A 21,423-nucleotide genomic window follows, 5' to 3' on the forward strand; every position below is an offset into this window, starting at 1 on the left:
TTCTGTCCATAGTTTCAATATATTGGGAGAAGGACATTGCTTTTTAAAAGCAAAGCAACCAATGTGAATTTTGAGCAGGAAATCCCTTTTAAAGTGTAATACATTTTAAGGTAAAGTGCTTTCAAAAACAAAGAAAAATCCTAAAAAATGAATCCTTTAACTACACAAAGCAAAATTAATTTGGCACATTGAATAACACGTTAATAAACATCTTTAAGATAGATGATAGTCTTGATCTGATTTATTTTTCAGTCCTGTGGAGACAGCTGATGAATTATATATGGTCATGGCACTTATGAATTGTAAGTCTCCTCACGACTGAAGGCAAATGTCAAAGGCACCATATGTTAGTTATTTTGTTTGGCAGGTATGGCTTATTCAGGAAGCAGTTTTCTGTTTTATACATACTCTGCATTGCTCAGTTGGGTGTATCCATTCTTTGAGCATCCATCCTATAGTCTCGTGTGGCTGAATGCCTCCTCCTCATTTAGGTAAATAGTGTTATCTTTGATAGTGGATAAGGAAGAAGGTATGATCAGTGAATCCTTTCTCTTTGGCACTCCTCTAGTAAGCAGTAAGCAGAACTTGTCTGTCACCTCTGCAATTTGGAGGTGCAGCATGAGCTGGGTTATAATTGAGTTGCTGTAAGGAAAATGTTTGTGGCCATGTCCTCTCCTCTTGCTGACTTTGACTTCCTGAGTTGAGAGCAAGTTTCTCCTGCCAGTGCTCAGAGCTCTGGCCTGGCCTTTTTCCAGCAAACAGAAGACTTCCAACATTCAGGCTGACGTCTGATGTTAAGCTTATTTCTCCTGATCTTCCAGGGCTTCTGAGAGAGGCAAAAGCTTTCCTAGAAGACCTGGCTCTGAAACACTTCCCTGTGGATTGTTCATCTGGTCTCTTTTAACCTCTCACTTCTGTCAGCGCAGAGAGCTTATTCTGGGGCTAAATTTAACAGCCTTGGTGCTGACTTTGAGAGCAGAGTGAAGTGTCATACCACACCCCCCCCACCTCTGAGCAGCAACAGCTGCAGTCTGCAAACTTTGCTCACAGGTGGGTGCTGTGCTTCCCAGGCAATGTCTGTGTGAATGTGATCTGGTCAAAGTGGAAATGGGATGATTGAAAACAGCATCATGCTTGCAGCACTGATAGAGGAAATATGTTGTGTCCACCAGAAACCCAAACCAGAATGTTTCCTGCCGAGTCTATGCCTGTTCTCCCTTCACCTGAGAAACTCGTGTAACTCGGTGAGACTGGGAGACTCCAGGTACAAGGACCATCATAACTTTAAGACCTGTTTTACTGACTCTGCAGGAAGGAACAAAGTATGGTTTGGGCCAGCATGCTGGAAGAATGAGGTTAGCATGAATGAGAGCAAAGGTATTTATTTCCTTATAGATTGACCTGAACAAGTCAGACACTGGATAGGGTATGACCCTTGTTGAGTAAATCTAAAGATAATATTACCTAAGAATTTGGTACCTCTGTAACTGTTCCAGTAGAACACATATTAAGGAAAAGTAGAGCTGTAAGGTGTGGCAAGCCACCTGTACAATTATTGTCCCTAACAGTCCTGGGTGGTTGGAGGTGCCATTGTGCACATGTGAAACATGGCTCTGATAGCTGCACCTTGATTCCCATAGCTCTGTGCTCTGTTTCTTTCTCCTAAATCTCTTGCCGAGCTGCTCTACTTACAGCCACTGACTGCCATTTCTGTGCTGTTGTGGTCCTTAGCCAATCTCTGTAAACTCAGGGACTCTGCTGGATGGTGGTTTTGAAATATTTCTACTTTCTGCTTTTAACCATTTCATACTTGCTTCTTTCTGGATGCTACCTCCCTCACAGATTCTAGAGCTGCAATGAGACAACACAGGGCAGTTTACAGGGAACTCTTCAGATTACATTCTGTTGTGATTCTTCAGTTCCTACAGAAAGATTGATTTCTTCTTGTAATGTAGTCCCAGGAAGGTTCATCTTTCATCAGTGATGAGTGGTGGAGTAAATTAAGTACAAGGGATATGGTAGTATAGCCCTGGTGAAAATGCTGTTGGAATGGAAAGTAGGGTTACTTCTCTGCTGTTACACACCCTATGGATATCTGAAAGACCTCACATGTGAGAGTTTCCTTTCTGCTAGCAGTGGGTTTCATAGATGGATAGTTCAAGTGTTCTGAGTTGATACAGGTGTATCTTGGCAGTAACACAGCTGAGCTGGAGCAAAGGATATTGTTTACTGTCCCTCAGCTGCTGGGGTCAGTGTGCATTTTTGGGTTGGATAAGTTTATCTGAGTGGCAGGGACAGAAGCTGCCACTAAGCAGATTTTAAGAAATTTTATTCAAACCAACAGTTTTAAGAATCTAGCATGTGAATTTCTCTTCTCATACCAGGTACAAGGGACAAGATTAACACAGAGATTTCAAAATCAATGTACTTCAATATAATGGAAAACACTGACCTGCATCTGATTCCATTTGGGATCTTGGTAACAGTTGCAAATGTGGCCAAGCTGAATTCCATCAGCATAGCAAAATTTCAAGAGCTCTTCTGGAATATGCCCAGAATATAAAGCACAGCCAACACCCCTGCATTATTAGCATGATGTCTCTCTGAGTGGATGATGTGGGCATGTATGACTTGGTAGCTAAAGGGGACTTGCACTGCTTGAATTTTTAAGGATTAATTCATTGAGATCTTGATGAGTTGGGATGCTTTTAATCTGGGGAAGGAGAAAGGTTGATGTCCTGCTGGAATTCCATTTTGCAGGAAGTTCCTTTCTTTATATTGACAAGAGTTGTTCTACTGCTATGTATTTTTCATCCAAAAGGCTAGTTGTTTGTGGTCTTTTTGTTTGTTTGTTCTCCTTTTCCAGGAAACATTCTTTTCCCATGCAGTCCCAGCAGGATTTACGAAAATAAGCAAATTCTCTTATTCTCCATATTCCAGGGAGAGACTCAGGGCAGTGAGCAAAGGAATTCCAGCAAGGTGTTATATAGAGAATAACAGTGCACTGAACTCTAGTCAAAAGTTTGTTATATGTAGGTGGTTCTATATGTAGATGTGGATATACATCTATTTGCAGATATATTTCATGAAAACCTGAGAACCTTGGTGGAAAATTGTCCTTGCCATTATTTTTAGTTTCATTAGACTTTCCTTTTCTGCTCTAATAATCCATGTTCCTTTGGGGATAATCAAAATCTGTATGTGTAACTTTACTCTTCAGTTAGTTTAGTCTCTATGTTGTATTAAACCCATTCATTGTCTGACTGTCCTCTCTCTCATTCTCTCATGATGTGTTTGGCCTATAATCTATGAATCCTTGTGTACTGAAATTGGTACAGTCTCTGCTATCCCACAGGGGCCTCCAGAGCATTTCAGATGGTAATTTCAGGGCAGTATGGGGGAGGCCTGATGAATCTTAATCACATGTTTCTCCTTCATTACCCTTTACCTACTCATTTCAGCATATCTTCACATTGTGTCTTTTAAAATTATTTTTCTTTTGTTTTCCTTTTTTTGAGGCCATACCCTTGGCTTAGTCACTCCATACTTCTTTCTATGTCAGAAGCACGCCCTTGTGTTAGAGCAGAGCTTAGCATAGCTTAGTTCTGCTGCTTTGGCACTGGGAGAACTGTCTCTTCTTTTTCCCTCAGATAGTAAAGTTTCCCTTTGGTACAAATAGATTAATTGCTGTCTTTGTTGGTTCCCACTTAGAATTGTGTCCCAGACACGAGCAGGCTGGTGTGCCTGCCAGCCAGGGTGCTCTGATGGTGGTGCCAATGCGGTGTTGTTCTCATTTGCTCCCTTGGAACATCCAAGCCAAAAAAGTGTTTGTGCTGGGCTGCTGCTTCCTGCCAGCCATTTTCATCTTTCCTATTTAATGGTGAGCAGAGACTGCATAGGACACACCATTTGGTTCTGTTCCACAAAGAACACAAGTGGTGTTGCTGCAGTGCTATAACTGAGCTTTGTAGCTGTTGAAGAGTATTGGAAGCAGTTGCTATTTCCATGGCTACTTTGACATATTTAGTTTCTAGATCAACTGGATCTAGACTGCCCATTAAACTCAATTGATTTACAACCCAATTGATTTATTTTTCCACCAATTTTTTATCAAGTCTAAAATTAAAGAGTCATTCTGCTAGCAGCCCAGTTAGTTCTCTACTCTTCATCAAATAAGAGATAGTAAGGACTAAGCAGAGTTCATAGTGCAAATCAAAACAGAGACTGGGAACAGATAATAAGCTGACCCTAGTGTTCAAAAAGGGTCAGTTTTCAGCTGCTGCCTCTGCCTTTCCCCCTCTCCTTCCCTTTTTCCTATCAGCTTCTCTGTACGTCATCTCCCTCTTCTGGCTGCTCCAGGGTTGCAGAAGCAGAGGGGCTGCCCTCTGGCCCTGCAGAGGAGGTGTTGAAATAATTTTATCAGCATGAGCTCTTTTGCCAGTATTTCCTCTTGGACTCAAAGATGTCCTCTGTGGCAACAGGAAACTGGGGGGAAATTAGATAAGACTAGAAAACAGAAGTTATTTTCTCATCCTATTGGTGAGAAAGGACAGTGCTGCTCGTTTAGGGGCTAGGGGTGATATGTAGAGGCTATTTCTTCTTGCACACTTCTTATTCCTGCCATTCCCCACCTCTGGTAGGTGACATTAGGAGCTAGAAATGAGAGGTGCTGGTCTGGGAATTCACAGCCCCCTGACAGGAGAAAGGGAGAGGGCTGAGGAGGAGGTTAGTACCCTTCTGCTTCAGTAAGACATATGAAGGATATGAATGCAGTCTGAGTATAACTGGTATCTTTGGAACTTTAGCTTAAAAACAACCGTTTTATCTCTTTAAGTGCAATGATACTAAGTTTTTACTAAATATTCAGGTGTCACTGCAACAATGCATATGAAATCAAGGTAGCAGGTGTGATGTGCTTTGAGGATCACAGCATTATCCTGTTGGAGCAGATGAAAGAGCAGATGGCATAATTTAAATTCCCAGATTCTTTAGACAAGGTCTGCTGGAGACTGAAAGGTATGGTCCTCGTGTGATTTTAAGGCATGTTATAACATTTGATTTAACATGTGACAATCAAAATATTAGTCATAAAGCAGGAAAGAAAAATTACACTAGGTGTAATTAGGTGTGTCAAATCTGAGAAGCTGGAAGGTTTTTTCTGTCTCAAGCTATTATTGTCCTCCAGTGCTGTGACTTGTACTTACCTCTGTCAGAATTTTAGGAAATGCTAAGACTGATTTGGCTTCTCAATAAGGAGCCATTTTCTAAGTAATAATCATGTAGGAGCTTCTATTCTGGAAACACCTGTCCTTTAAAATAAGATCTTCACTCTAGTTCAGAGCTGGAGATTGTTCCTTGCTGTTATTTTATACATGAGCATTATTGTTGTTATAGAAGGTGAATGTGATTACTGCTGTGCTAAGATGCCAGTAAGGACAAGGCAGATACTGTGTTTGTTACAAGATGCAGAAAGATAAATGAAATACCTCTGTGGAATAAAATAACCAGAATCAGGGGGTGGAATCAACAGGCAGTAGATTCTAGGAAGGGGCTTGGACAAGGCTGAAGTATGTGGTCTGGGGAAGTCTGAAAATGTAGGGAACTGAAGATGCACATGTGTGTGTCTATGGAGCAGGTGATACAGGGAGAAGGTGTTGGAAGAAGCTGACAGAGCAAAGTACAGGGACAAGCAAGCCTGCTATGGGGTTTTTGCTTTGTTGGTGGAAAATAGACTGTTGAATTTTTTATAGTGAGCGGGATATGTGCATAACACCTTTACTGATAAAATATTTTTTTCTTAATAGGAACATAGTCCTCTGATACTGGCATACTACTTAGGCAACGTAGGCAACATAGGAAGAAAAATGCTCCATTACTTTCTTTCTAACTTTATTTAATTATTTTATTAAGGCATTTTTAACCAGAAAGAAGCAAATATGACTCTCTCTGTTAGGTTATGGCTGTAGGTGGGAGTGTGTGTTCTTCAGTGCTCATGATCTTTATATGAAGAACTTGCAGAACAGGCAAACTCTGATATATATCTGAAGCAATATTGACTGAAGCAGTATTTTTATATCCTTATTCCATTACATCAAGCAAAGTTATGAGACTGAGCAGTGAGTTCCCTCTCATTGGCTGCTCATTCCAGCACTGACCTTACGAAATTATGTGCTTAGGCCTTTTGATTTCTTCTGTGACTGAGGGTTGAAGAAATGGAGCTTGTTGAGAAGATCACCAAACTCAATTCCAATAATAAAAAGCTAGTCCATTAGTCTGCAGTGCCACCTAGCCTCCTCATCCTCTGGGGAGCAGGTAGCATGACAGGAATATTTAGGAAGATAAAAGCTACTTGGGAAACATTAATGTAATTATTTTCCCTCCATGTCATTTAAAGATAACTTCTCCTGAGAAGATTTTGGTAAGCAATCTGAAAATTGTTGCCCGCCCTGATATTAGCCAGTGGCAGAAAAAAACAGGGAGAACTAGAGATTATTTTTCCTCAAAATGTTAGTTCCTTGTTCAATGCAAGTATTACTCATAATTTGTAAGGAAGCAGAAAGCTGGTGCATGACTATTAGATTTTTGAACAGTCTGATTCATCTCAAAATGATTCAGAGACTATTGATAGTAGTCCTGTCAGGAGTTGCCATCTCTCTGGTGTAACTGGAGTGGTTAGTGACATACCACTAGTGCTTTGTGGCATTTCATAGCATTCATGAGTTAGAAATATGAAGGTAGCAAATGTAGTTTTGCTAGAATGGTGATATTATCATCTCTGCCACCTGAAGAAGTAATGTAGATTTGGCTTCTCTCCTTGAGTGGGTCATGGGGCAAACTGCTGGGAGCAAAATGGCCCTGGGAAAGGGCTCTGATGCCTACCCTATCCATGCATGCCTTCAGGAGCCTGCTTCTTTCCCATTCATCCTTCCCTGATTCTTTACTGGGTGAAAGGAAGTTGGTGTGCTTGGGTTTGGAGAGTGGCTACTGCAGCACAGCCATTTGGCTGTGTTTCATGGCAAGCCATGGTCCTGGAACTGCAGCAAGAGACTGAGACAGTAGCAAGGATGCAGAGTAGGAACAGCATCCCAAAATCTGTCAGGATGAATTAAGTTAGTGAGGGGTAAGAAACACCTTTACATCCATTAACTCCACCAACTTTGCAAGAGGTCTTTGTGCTTCTCCCAGCCTCTCTGCCCTATCTCCATTGAACCTTCTTCATCACTGTTGCAAGACAGAATTGTTTCTCCTCACCTTTTGGGTGGCTGGGTTCACATTTGTTTGCTGTTCAGATGATAATATGACTTGTGTTACAGGATTGCTGATAAATGTAAGATGGGGAAGATCTATTAAAATAATCAGTTTCTGACCAATACGTACCCATGACATCTGTGATAGCTTCTGTCTTCCTAAATAACAAATGTATTTAATCTGAAGCTTTGGATTTCAGTAGCTCTGTAGAAACAAACACAGCTTTTTGCTTTGGTACAGTTAAACAGAATCTCCCTTCATTTAGACTTGTGAGAGATTAGCAGACAATTTAGAAAAGTGATAAGAAAGTTAAAAATTGGGACCAATTTTGAAGCACCTTTCAATACTTTTGTGATTTTATTTTCTTTATAGAAGTTCAGGTTCTGTGAAAGGACTGCAAAGAGAGGTTTAGATATAGAAAAAGGAACACCTGAATTCTGTGAATAATACTGTGATGAGTATATGTGTCTCTTTAATTAATATCCTGTAAAAGCTTTGATCACTTTTCCGCAGAATATGATAGCTTGACTGAGAAAGAGACCCTGGACACTAATCCATAGACAGCTTGAGAGTGCTGGAACAGTGTCACTTAGTAGCAGGAGAGTATGTCTAGGAACAAATGCTGGAGCTTCTGTCTCCTTTTCTTCAGTTGTCACTTGTCTTCACCCAGTGTTAAATGCATAAAACACTTTGGGAATAGAGCCCAGGCCTCTTGAATCCTTTGTTGTGTGGTGGGCAAGAAAGATGTAAGGTGTTGTGAGAATGTAAGACTAGGCTTCCAGTTCTCTAATCTAACAGGTGATTATACAAAAGGCATTCAATGGCCTCAACGGGGTGTTTTTGAAGGAGCATGGCTTTTTTTTCAAGATTCTGTGTTCAGCACAGCAGGATGCATCAGAGCACATCAGGCAGATTGAGTAATCTGGGGATATTACATGCCACCATGCTGATTCCTGGGTCTCTGTCAGACTGCAGCAGGAGTGAAGAACCACAGTGCCTCAGTTAGGGTAGCTCTGGGCAGGCTCAGCAGCAGAACAAATATTGTTCTGGTCCACGAGGGAGGCAGCTTAGACACGTTCAGGGCTAAGCAGACTCTGAGTTTTTGGATGGCATCTTATGATATCCATTCTTGTCTTTACAAGTGTGGCATTGCACCTTCCTTCAGTTCTCTTTGGTCCTGACTAAACAGCAGATTATGCTGTTTGGCTGAAGTCTGATCACTTTACTTCCACATACCTCTGTGACATGGGTTAATGATGTATCTTTTCTCTTGCCATTTGTCAGTCACATCTCTTTAATTGGCTCTTTTCATTGAGTGCACTCTTCTCCTCTGTATTCATATAGTGTCCAGTGCATAGGTGCCTGCCTCCCACCACAGCTTCTAAACATTATTATAACATAATGCAAATAAATAATATGAAGTTGTTGCTGTGGAAAAACCCTCTGAAAATAAGCCTGCTTTGCTTCCCAGAAATACAGCACAAATTACTGTGTAGTGTCCCTTTTAACTGCACCTATTGGCTGCTTTTGATAGTTTGTGCTGTTAATTTTTAATAGCAGAAATAAGAACAACTACTTTCCTAATCCTTAGCATAAGAATGAACAGGAATGTTTGGCATTTTCGTCCTGCTTTCCAGGTTGAAGATCTGTGTAGTTTGTGTGGGTCTCACTTGACAGTGTTGCTTTATGTAAACAGAGGAGATAGTCCTGTGAGGCCTCTCCACGGCCCAGGAGCACCATTTCAGCCCAGCCTGGGGCCATAAGTCCCTGCCCCTGTGACACAGATAGGATCCTGCTCTCCAGCTCTGCTCTGCTGGGCCTGACCCATGGGCTGATGTCCTGACTTGACCTTAGACCTGCCTTATTCTTATAAACTTGCCTGATGATCTGGATTTGGGGCTGAATGTGGTGACCATCTGCAGGCCTGCCCTGCACACCTTGCTCATGGCCTGTAGGACAGAGACCTGGACTGGACAAAGACCCTGTCCTGTCAGTCATGTTAGGAGCTGTCAGCCTTCATTGCTTCCTGACAAAGAGTTAAATATTAATATTAAAAAGTTGTGAATGAAAAGGGAAATGAAATGTAAAATCAGGATTTACTCAATGAGGAAGTAAATTAAAATATTAACTTTTTTTTCCCCCTTCTACTAACACACACCTAGCTTTGAGCTATGAATCCCCACGGTGTTGGATGAAATTTTTAAAGTATTGAAGTAATCCAATTTGTGGTACAATAACAAGTTAATTATTTCACATGCTACCTTATACAAAAAAAGCACATTGCTGGCATCCTGTGCTGATTTTCTCTCCCCATTTTTTCCCATAGGCCATACTCAGGTCTAACCAGGATCAGTTATGTCCTTGGTATGTGCAAGTGCCTCAGTTACAAGTGAGATTAAACTCCTTCGAACTCCTTAATCAAAATACCTCCTCTCATACTCCCAGAATAAGGTTAAAAAGGTCTAGCACCTGTCCAGGTGATGATTTATTCCTGTAGATGGAAGGCAGGAATTGCAACTCCCATTTAATTCTTGCATGCTTTCCACCATTCTCAAGGATCTGAAAAAATACTGTCTCTAGTTTTTCAATGGCCATTTTATATTTTCTTTAAAGAGGATAATCTTGTTAATGTACTCAGAATGGGATAATAATGACAACTTGACATGCGTAGAAGCACTTTATACAATTCAAAATGACAAGTTGTCAAAAAATATAATGGACAGCCAGGGAAGGTGAGCCTGATGTGGAGAGAAGACCATTAAGTGTCTTGAAGTTTAAACTGGGCAGTCCTGCTGTGAAACATGCTTGAAAGCCCCATTGTCTGCTGGGTTGCTTTTGAAAGTGCATGAGGGTAGATTAAGGAAAAGTGTTAATTTAAACTAGAATTCCTGAATAGCAATACAAGTAGACAAACTCACAGATAGACCATCACATCTAATGTAGCCATTATTTTTCTGTTGCACTGCTGTTATTTTGCTCTTGCCTTAGTGGAATGTCTCAGCACTGTTTACAGTGCCCAGCAATGCCACTTTTGTGACTGAGACCTGGAGGAGGTGGTTGAAATTCTCAGCTACTTACCGTCTGCCTTGCTTAATGTACCAGGTAACTCCTTAAGGTTGTGCCTGATTCTTTTTTTTTGTAGGCCATGCTGGGTAGCAGTACTAATTTCCTTTTAACCCTTTTCATCTCTTTCTTAGTCAAAGAACAGACATAAGACCACATTGTCTTCTCTAGACACCAGTCCTTGAGGATGCACGCATACCATAATAGTAAGTGGGGATGATCCCAGATAAACTCAAATATGTGAATCCCTTTAAAGGAAGTGCTAAGAATGTGGAGAATCTGAGAAAGTTTGGGCTTGCAATAGGCTGCTTAAATGTGAATGAAGATGCTGTGTAGCTTTAGGTGTATGTATGGAAAAAAAAATGTCTGCTTTCTCCTAAAACCAGCTTAAGTGCTTAAAAGAAGAATTCAAAGCACAACCCAAAGCTCTAGTTCTAGCTGCTTTGATGAGTTGTAAGAAGAATCTCCCTTTCCTCTGTATTTGCAATTCATTTATATTGTAATGTTTTTACAAGAGATGGGCTCTGGTGCCTGTAGGCAGCAAGGCTATCTGTGGGATTGTACTCATGCTCCTGAAATAGAGCAGTTCACTTTCTCAACTTGCATCAGCCTGAGCTGTTGATGAAACATTTCAACACAGCCCAAAGCAAACCAAGCTTTGTGAAGAGTTTGTGACTGTAAAATACCTCATATTAATGAGGTTTTTGAATTCAGACTGATCCCTTCTATTAGGAGCTGGAATAAGTTGTCTAGAATAGAATGGCATAAAAAAAGGAAATTTCAAAGGATCATTGAAGCACTGATGAGGTGAAGTCACAATGTGGAAAAACTTCTTTCTGTGAAGGGGCAGAAAAGGGAGCCTGAAGCAATGGCATTTGTAATGTAGTTCTCACAGTTGTTTCAAGTTAGAGGGAGAGAATCCATGTCTTAATGTGCAAGTGACATTTACTGTCTCCTACAGAAGAAGTCCTTTAAATAACAAATGCACATTTAGACTGGTTTTGATCTCTTGAAGCAATATGATTAGTTTAAAGGCATGTTTTGGTTTTATTTCCCCCTTCTTCTGTCTCTAAAGTTTACAAGTGGCATTCTGGTCATATTTTTTTTCCCTAGGTGATTAATTTTGAAGTGTTTACAAGACAAAACATTGAAGCTGTCACCTTTCCTGGATCCTAAGTATTTAGTTATCTGTCTCTGGAATGCATATCTGATTTAAGTCTCTGATTTTAGTGAACTCTGAGCATAGCAGCCATTGGAGTTAATTTGGCAAATAAGCATGTGGGTAAGTGTGGGAAGACCTTGTAGTGCTGCTTTTCTTTTCCAGTTACATCAGTTATTCCCTCTCCTTTCAAGTCTCCTTAAAGCATCACCATCTCTAGAGCAGGACACATATCCAAAAGTGACAGTCTCAGGGTATCTGTGACAGTTTGGCAGGAGCCTCTGGGTTTCAGTAGGCGGTTTGTCTCACAAGTTAGGGCATGAATGATGCAGCGTAGCCTTTTGCAGAGGAAGATCTCCATTGCTCCATAGCCTTTAAAATGGGGGGAGCTCAGTCTGTCCTCTGAGGAGTATCTAGACTCTAAGGATGGTAAGGAGGAGGAAGCACCTTTACCCACCTGCACAAGCTGCTCCTTCAGATGCAGGCTGCTGATATGGATGGTTAATGGCACAGTTTGAATTGGTGGGTTGGAGAGCTAGAGATTGGGGAGAAGTCAGGGTGCTGGGCAGGTCCCTGTACCATATGTGTGAAGTTGTTTAATCCACCCATGGAATGATTAGTCCAGATGAAATTACTGTGCTGGGGTCCCTGCCATGTTTCATGTCATCATGCCTAAACCTGAGCTATGGCTTTGCACTTTCAAAATGCATACTACAGCGAAGTATTTATGGATCTCCTTTGGCATTGTCTGGAGAAAAAAATTGTCTGACTTTGGGCTGGCACTTAACTATGCAGGACATGGACTCGCTTCCTTTTCCTTCTGCCTGGCTTCACTAGAAATTGTCCTGCACACTGTTTAACAAGTCTTTTACAAGGCTGCAGCTCCATGGTCTTGTCATTCCACTCTGATAAAGGGAGGTGAGCCCTTCTCCGGACGGGATAGTTCCCATGTGGCTGAGCACAGGGCTGAGGCATGCTGGGCTTTGCTGATGTAACAGGCTCTCTGCAATTTTCATTCAGATCTGGTTGGCTGTGAGCTGGCAGAGAGCCTCAGCCTGAGAAACGCCTCCAATTCGGATGAGGTCATCCCTGCTTTTTTTTTTTTTTTTTTCCCCTTCCGCTTCAGAAATCTGTTAGGTATGAGCGTTTAAGGTCAGAGTGCCAATTTCCACACCACTGCAAATCTCTGGGAGTAGGAATTCCCTTGTCTCTCTCCCAGCTGTGCTCCTTCCCAGCACCATCACAGATTGCTCTCCCTTTAAAGAGAGAGGAGGAGCAAAAGGAAGATGAATTTACTGCAGTGCATTTTATAGTTGATTCTCGCATCCAGGTCGGAGGGGAGTGTTTGCTGGCAAGATATTGCAGAGCTTCACGGTCCTAACACGAGTGTAAAGTAGCTCCAGGAAGAAACTCCAGACCCTGCTGCTGCCAGAAGTGAAACTACTCGCCCTGCCCAGTCGCTTGGTCCCTTCCCCGCCCTCCCACCGTGTGCCGTGCAGCGATGCATCCAGCCGGCAGGGGACGGGGTAGGTTCCCTCGGCTGTCAGTCAGGAGGAGCTGCCCGGTTCGGGACGAGCTGATCGCGAAATAAGGACTGGCCCTACGGAGAGCAGCACAGAGAGCTGGAGTGTCCAGCCCTGGCCCCGTACCCTGCCTGGAAGCATCGTCTGCTCGGCATCTTTCTCCAGCCCCAGTCCGGTTAATCCCGCCTCATCTCCCGCGAAGATCTGCCTTCTAACTTCGGCGCCGACGCCAGGTCTGCCTGCACGTCGTGGGCAGGATGGGGGTTGCGGCAGCCCCTCTCTGCCCTGGGGGCAGCCAGCCCCCTCCTCCTCTTCCTCCCGCCGCCGAGCCCCGCGCTGGAATCCCTTTGGCACAGCCTCTTCACCATGTCCTGCCAGCGGCGGAGAAACCTCAACCGAGTGCCTAAGGGGGACCGGCCCCAGCACCGCGGGCAGATCCCGGCTCCGGGCGGACCGGCCCCAGCGCCGCGGACAGATCCCGGCTCCGGGCGGACCGGCCCCAGCACCGCGGGCAGATCCCGGCTCCGGGCGGACCGGCGCCAGCACCGCGGGCAGATCCCGGCTCCGGGCGGACCGGCGCCAGCACCGCGGGCAGATCCCGGCTCCGGGCGGACCGGCCCCAGCACCGCGGGCAGATCCCGGCTCCGGGCGGACCGGCCCCAGCACCGCGGGCAGATCCCGGCTCCGGGCGGACCGGCCCCAGCACCGCGGACAGATCCCAGCGGACCGGCCCAGCACCGCGGACAGATCCCGGCTCCGGGCGGACCGGCCCCAGCACCGCGGGCAGATCCCGGCTCCGGGCGGACCGGCCCCAGCACCGCGGGCAGATCCCGGGTGGGAGGAAGGGAGGGAGCTCGGCGTCAGCTCCGGCCCCGCTCCGCGCCTTGGTGCCCCGGGCTCCTGCGTACTGCTGGCAGCCCGCTGCGGTAGCGGCACTCGGCTCTGCCGGGAGATCTCCCCGCACGCACTGCCACCCACCTTGCTCACGGTGCCAGAAGAGGGCTTGTGTTAGGGCTCACAATCTGTCTTCTGTGGATCAGGATTTAAGAGCTTGGACGGTGCCTGGTTACAGTTGGTGTATGATTCTACAGACCCCGAAGTGCACTACAGAGTTCAAAAGAAACCTTGGATCTGTCACGGTGTGGAGGGCCAAAATATACCCCATACAACCAGCAAACCCAACCCAGGCCTTCCTGCCTCCCTGCAACCAACTTTACACACCCAACCGTGAGAATTCCTTCTTTTCCTTTTTCCTTCAGCGACTGTAGGATGAGGCATTTTCTTCTATCTGGCTCAGGGTAAAAAAGCATACCCTGGGGGCATCAACACACATCTGGCAGGGACTGAAAGGTTTTAATCCAGCCTCTACTGCAATCAACAATGGCAAATGAACCAGTGATTCTGAATGTTTATGACATGGTGAGTATGAAATACTACTGACTGGGAGGCAGTGGGGCTGGGTTGGGAGCTCATGCTTGTAGGACAGGCACTGTACAAAGAGGAGCCAAGCACAGATACCCAGAGGGGCTGATTCTCTCTGCCTCCTTCTCTTCCCTGGCCCAAACTCCTCATCCAAACCTATCATCCTCTCATGTCAGAGATGTCAGAGATGATGCTGACTTTTTTTTTTTTTTTTTTCTCCCTTGTGTTTAGCATATTTGGCCAGATTACAGGTATTGTGCCAGATATTTTGCAGGATTTTTCAGGAGCAGCACTGGGTGAGGAATGGACTTCTCAATTTCCAGTGCCCCACTTAAGGAAGAAAATGTGATCACCTCTATGTGTTAGAGATAATTTTCCTTTAAGTGAATTACCACAGCATTAGCAGATTGTGGGGCCATTAGGATTTCATCTAAGGAGGAGAAACAGCTGTAGATTTGCAATGTAAGAACATAATTTCTAATAATCTGGATCAGTTCCTCATATGCATAAGATTGTAGTTAATAATGTTCTCTGAAGGTTAATTGCAACAGCAAGAGTAAGAAATTGTCTGGTGAAGTTTCAGCACAGAAAGGGCCATGGGCACATGCTGCTCAGCAATATTTCCTGAATGATCACAGGGGTAGCAAGGGGTGTTCCTTGACCTCTTCTTGCAAGGGGGACTGTGAGTGGGTGTCTTCTGTGCTAGCAAATCAGAAGGTCCAAATCTTGGCACAAATCCCCAAAGAGAAGGTGGCTTGGCACAGCCTATTTTCTTGCTGGTCTGACAGAATCTTAGCAGAATCATGTTCACATGAGGATTGTTTTGATGATTATGGATTTCACCTTTGTTCTTTGATTACCAACTAATGATTTTAAAAAAGTACTTTTCAGATGTTCCACAAATTTAATAAACCTTTCTGGGGAAAATAGGACCTTACAAGGCCCAGGTGCTGACTGAGCTCTAAATATCCAGCTCCAGACCTTTAAGATTAGAGCATACATTTGCTTTTTATCATCAGGCAGTGACAACTTTTACCAGGAAGCCCACAGAACAGTGTGGGTTTCCCTGTTGGGGAAAGCCAGAGAATAGACACCAAAGAGATTAGGAGTGGGTTGCTGTAAAAGTCAGATGTCTTTTTATCACAAGGTTCAAGGGATCTTTTGTGAAGTAAAACAGGTGGGTTGTTTTCTGAGGGAAGAGTGAGTGCTAAAGGTTATTTAGGTAGGACTGTATCTGCATTGGTGAGCAGTCCAAAAAGCACAAGTACAGTGGACTGCAACTACCTCTTCCAGAACTATTATTGGTCAAATTGAGCAACTTGGTGTAAAATCCTTCCCAAGACTTTGGTCTTGAGTGTTTATTGGTCGGTTGCTTAGCAGCCTGAATTGTGAACTCCCCCAAGAAGTTCTTCAACCAAGATGTTTGGTAACCCAAATAGGTGGTAGCTACTGCCTGCTAACAGGGGACTCACATTGCAAATGCACATACAAGAGTTTATCATTAATCCTTTGAGGAACATAAAGGAGTTGTGTTGTCCTTTTATAATATCCACTGGCTTCCTTGCACTTTTTTCAGTTTGTTCTGCAGCAGACTATGGCCTAAGCTTTCCTCTCAGCCCTTGTTGATCCATCCCAAACCAGTGAATGTTTCACCACTGAGCTGATGAAATCCAAATACTGGATGGACATGGTCTTTACCATTTTATGTTTGATTGATTGACACCAAAGATGAAGCCTTAAGTAATTAAGGCAGAAGGAGCTTGCTGTTCTTGTTCATTGTGTTCTGAGATGGGCACCCAGACACAGTGAACAGAATTGAGGTCACCCATTTACTTCACACTTAGTAGTTTTTGCTGCTTAGCAAACCACGGAAATCTTCATGTGTAAGTACTAATTCCATGGATTAACCAGTCTGTACACAGAAACCAATCTATTTTCTTACAGCATCTGTTTGACTACCACTGAGTCACCTGTAGCTCAAGTCCTACCTCATGACTATTGCTGCTACATGCTTTTCCATTGCTGCTATGATTTTAACACCACGAAGCCTGGAATGTAGCCATGCAAAATCTGCACTTTGTTACACAGTGGTGGGGAATTGCGGGGGAACTGGGAAATGAGCACATTTGCTTGAATGACTGTTGGGAAACTAGCCTCAGTGGAAAAAACCCAACAACAACAACAAAAAGACAGCTGGGAACAACAATTAACTGGATGTAAAGTTCTGCTTTCCTGACAAAGAATATGGCCCCTGTATGGCAACTGGAAGCACTTACACTGCAGGAAAACTTATCCCTAGGGCAGAAGTTCAATTATGGGCTTTGTGCAGCTATGAAATACCCACTCTGTGTGGTCTTGTGTATTCAAAGATTATAGCCATTTATCCTTTTACGCATTGTATATGAAGCAGGCTTCTTTAGGAAAAAAGTGCTGCTATTTAATGAGGTGTTTTGCACAAATTGCTGAAGCAGATAGATCTATTTGTAGGCTTGTTTCCTTCAGCATAAAATAATGGAGCAAAAGTCACTGGGTATTCCCAGTGTTCTGAATATTGTCATTAAAATCAACCTTTTTTCGCACACAGGGTGGTTATATCCCATCTCATGCCAAAGAGCTTGTACATACCTGGACACTTGCAAAACAGACAGGGCAGGTGGACTTTGCTGCTCAATTAGGACAATTTAAAGATTAGGTATGCAGGATGCTGAACTCTGATTTAATGTGCAAGTGTGAACATAGAATAACAACATGGATCATGGGTTTGATCACTGCTGAATCTCTTTACCAGTCTGAATTGAGCTCTTGCATGAACTTAATCTAAGCCATCTGCTGGTTGGAGACCTGCAAGAAATAATTAGGTCTGTAAAATCTGTGACAAAGTTTGCTCAGATTAGTAAATTACGACTTTGCCTTCAGAGGGACAAATCAAATTCCCCTTCATAGCTTGCAGCTCCCTTCCCTCCAGTCTGCCTCAATAAGTTGTTTATTGTGGAACAGATCTTACTTGGACCATAGGCACAGGGTTGACTTTTTTCAGTCAGGATATTATCCTGTTCCCACCTCACTTGAAGTTTTTGTGACTTATATTGGAATAGTTTATTTAGTCATTGTACGTTAATAAATGTTGCCTACTCCAATCAGGCATAAGAGTAACTGCAATTATTTCCTGGTTTTAAATCTTTAACAAGCTAAACATATTCCACTAAAAAGAATTTGCTTGGCAGAGATTTAGGTTTGGGGGCTCTCATATTTTCAGCTTATTGCATAGCACATTCATGCTATCATATTAGAGGAAAAGATATTCCTATCACTATTGTCCCTCTTTTATTACAGCTGAAGTTGTCCTAAATTCCCCCTGTCTTTGCAGCTGATAACATACAAAACTGTTTTAATCTACTGGCATTTTTGTTTACTCCTTCTCCTGGGGAAAATGAGCCCCTGAGATGTGCTATAGAAGACAATGAAAAGCCCTGGTGAGCAGGGAACCAGGGGAGCAGTGATGTAGCTTCTGTTTGGATGAGAGGGGGGCTCTCTTACTCAGCCTTGTCCCACAGTAATTCCATTGATTCTGCTGACAATACTTGTCATTCCCTCTGGAGACAGAAATAATGTTCAGGTCACTGTAGATGGCCTGAAGGAAGGGAGATGCTTTTTCCTTCTGTCTTCAGTACTTAAGGAGCCTTTGAGTCTAGTATAGAAACAGCAACATGATTGCACACAAAGCACTTCATTCTGTGAAGTGATTGTTGTAAAGCATTGACTAGATCATGGAGCATGTTATTATCTCTCTGGAGGAAAGAATAAGTCTAGTTACTCAAAAATGTGAACATGTTTGTGCTTGCTGTAGGTGAAAGTCTCAGATGCTTTTAGCTTGCTTAGTCAGAAAAGTGAAAAATCCTAGTGCAAGTGGTGGCCCCATCTCTGTGCTGCTTGTTAGTTGTTTGTGAGCTGCTGTGTGTGGAGAAGCACAGCATTACCTGACTCTATTTGGTATTCCAGGAGGCTACATGGCAAGAAAGGGGAATTTTTTGTCAAGTAAATTGATAGCTGTGAAATTTCTTGCTGTGATGAGCTGAATGGTTGCTCTAAGTCAATAGTAGAACTTGAGGTCTTGAAAGATTAAGTATTGGACAGTCACTAGGATTTTTATCCTTTTTCTTTTTTTTTTTGTATTTAACAAATAGCAAAAAGCAAAATATTGCTTTTGGGAGATTTTAATTAAATTCTGGCAACTCTTACTCTTAATATATTTACATACATACATATATATATATATATATATGATTTTCCTTCAAATATTTGCGAGTCATTTCTGGCCAAAATTGTTTGTCAAATCTGAATCATTTCAGTTCTCCAAAACACACTGTTCACTCAAAAGTTTGCCATGTTCTTGGAAGGGCATGGCTGGTGTACCCTATTCTTATTTGTTCTGTGACCAGTCACAAATCTCGTAAGTATTCCCTCTTCCATGAATAAAAACTGGCTAGGAGATAATCTGGGGTGTTTTCATCTTTTTCACAGGTTTGTTGTGGAGGTAAGCTCAAAGATTTTGTGTTTAGCATTCTACTCGATTGCTGACTCTTCCTTTATCCAGATTCTCATACATTCTTCTGTCTTCAAACCATACCAAGAACAGGGTACTGGATAACAAAGCAGAATGGTGAGCTAACAGGGGCCTGGAAATAGGTTTCCCACGGTGCTATAGTGTGTCCCACTAAAAAAAGCTAAGTGCTTTTTTTTTCCTAGGAGTAGTCAGACATAGTGTTACTCAAAGGTAGTAGTGTGAGGGATCAGGCAGCCCTCAGGTGCTTGTTTTATGCATCTTCCTGGAGCTTTGAGTTGGCCTTCTGTGCTGGTGTTTTGTTTGGTTGGGTTTGCTTCTTTGTTTGGTAGCACTGTGTTTAGATAATTCAACTATGCATATGCTGCATAATGGATTCAGGGTTCATAATCACTCTCGTGTCATACTATGATACTTTCTGTTATGGGCCCAACAAGGGAAGACTCTTGGTTAAAGGTTAGAGAGCCTAAATAGACCTCTGCTAAGAAAGAGGGAAGAGAGAAGGAAAAAGCTGCTCTCACTGGGTAACAGCGGAGTCCTAAGCCCAAGATATGAGAGGTGTGTCCAGACTGCTTAAATTTTCTTGAATACAAAAATTCCCAGTGCAAATGCTCTTGACTTGGAAAAAAAAAGGTTTCAAAGGTGTTACAGTAAATTTGATGGCAGTACATTTAGAGGTTTCAAATAAATGAGGCTGAGCGGTCTGGCAGTCTGTGTGGATGAGGAAAGCTAGGCTTTGTTTCTGCTTCTCTTTTCCTCCTAGACTGCATCCATTTCATTTGAGTGACAACAGGCTGACATCAGGCAGGGTAGTAAAGTGGGATTGCTCCCTTGCCCTGCCTGAATGCAGGAGCAGAGGGACAAGAAAAGCAGTTTGGTGATGCCGAGTACTGTGTTGTAGTCAGTGGCTGCTTCAAGCCTGTGAGAAGATGACAAAATGCAACTAGACATCCCACCCCTCTTGTGTCGTTGGAGAAAGGAAATCAATTGGAGGAAGAAAAGATTAAGAAAACTATTACACTGAGCTGCATCTGAGTCCTTTCCTTCAAGAAGAAATCCAAACATGTCATCTGATTTAAATCAATTGAGAAGAAAAAGAGGAAGTGGCATGGCCCAAGTTAATAATCCCAGCAATGAAGTGTGTCCATTTATGTATAATAAGTGAATTTTTGTTGTCTTAGCAACAGCCTGGAGATGTGCTATCCATCGGGGGAACAGTCTGTTTGGATGTTGTCAAGGTGACAAGCTGGCTACCTGTCTGTGTTACTGCAGATCTCCAGCACTGCAACCCTGTCACTGGCTACTGTATGCTTATGCATGAGATGTCTAAAGAGCTGTCTCTTGACTGCACACAGGGCATTGCTCTCTCCAGCCCTGCCATTTATCCCATCAGCAAGCTCACTGAACCAGTGCTCTGTTGCTCAGTGGTCTGACTTGAACTGACTCATCCAGGGCAACATGAGATTTTTCACTTCTGCTTGTCCTGCTCGCCTTAGGAAAACTGCTCCACAACATGCTCTCCTTTATACTAGAAAATGTAAGAAACCTGAGGAGAACCTAGGAAAGCTAAAAACAGTGTTAAAAAATGTGTGAACTCTTCTGGAGCTTGCTTCTGGAGCAAAAGCCTCGCAGAGCCTGTCATTAGCCTACAGTTCCCACAGCAATGCTCTTGAGTTGGTTCCTGCAGGTGACAGTCTGACTTGGTGTCTCTAAAGCACTCATTTCAAGGCAGTCTGAACTCTTGTGGAGTCAGGAGACTCCTGTGCAGGATTTCAGGTATAAGCTCAGGGGTTTAAAGTAAGGTCAGCTCTAACCCAGAGATACAGAAGATCCACACTTACTTTTGCTGCTACTGAAAGCTGTCTACAGGCAAAATTACAATCCCTTGGCCTGGCTCTGAGCAGCTCTGAGAGAAATGATCATTTCCTCTTGAAACCATATGGAAGTTGGTTTCCAGTGATTTTTCTCTGATGCTTTTTGGGCTTTCCCCTTACAGAAAGGCAGACTCCTTTTAGAACATGACACTTCTGTCAGCAAGATTTAGCTTCTGGCTCACTAGGTTGTCAAGGTTCCTAATTTTACTTGGCTATTCCTTAAAACAAACAAATAAACCCCTAAACCGAATAAACCCTCCTTACTATTGATGAAAGCTGATGTGTTGACAGTACTGGAGACTGTCATACTCCTAACAGATAAATTTATGCTAGCAGTAGGAAAGCAACCCTTCTGGCTCTTGTGCCTCATCCCTAGTGTATAGGTTGAGCTGCTCTGGTGTCATGGCTCAGCTGGTCATCCAGCTTCCTACTCAGGCAGCCCACAGGGACAAAGTCATACATGCAGTGGGAGCTTCTGTAGGGGAGAGCTGAGCAGTAGTGTGCTACTAAGTTGGAACAGCTGTCAGATCCATTTCCAAGTGTGGTGATTGGCAGGTATATGGTTGTGCATTA

The 21,423-nt window shown here is 43.2% G+C and overlaps 1 protein-coding gene across 1 annotated transcript in view; it reads left to right on the top strand.

Annotated features, from left to right (window-relative positions):
* The first annotated feature begins 13,787 nt into the window (after positions 1-13,787).
* LOC110476077 (deubiquitinase DESI2) overlaps positions 13,788-21,423 on the top strand; it is a 50,033-nt gene continuing 42,397 nt past the window's right edge. Inside the window, exon 1 of the mRNA XM_021540749.3 lies at positions 13,788-14,412. Coding sequence (XP_021396424.1) covers positions 14,374-14,412 — 39 coding nt within the window. The 5' untranslated portion in view covers positions 13,788-14,373. The remainder of the gene's footprint in view (positions 14,413-21,423) is intronic.

This window comes from Lonchura striata, chromosome 5 (assembly GCF_050655825.1).
Source record: "Lonchura striata isolate lonStrDom1 chromosome 5, ASM5065582v1, whole genome shotgun sequence".
NCBI classification, from domain to species: Eukaryota; Metazoa; Chordata; class Aves; order Passeriformes; family Estrildidae; genus Lonchura; species Lonchura striata.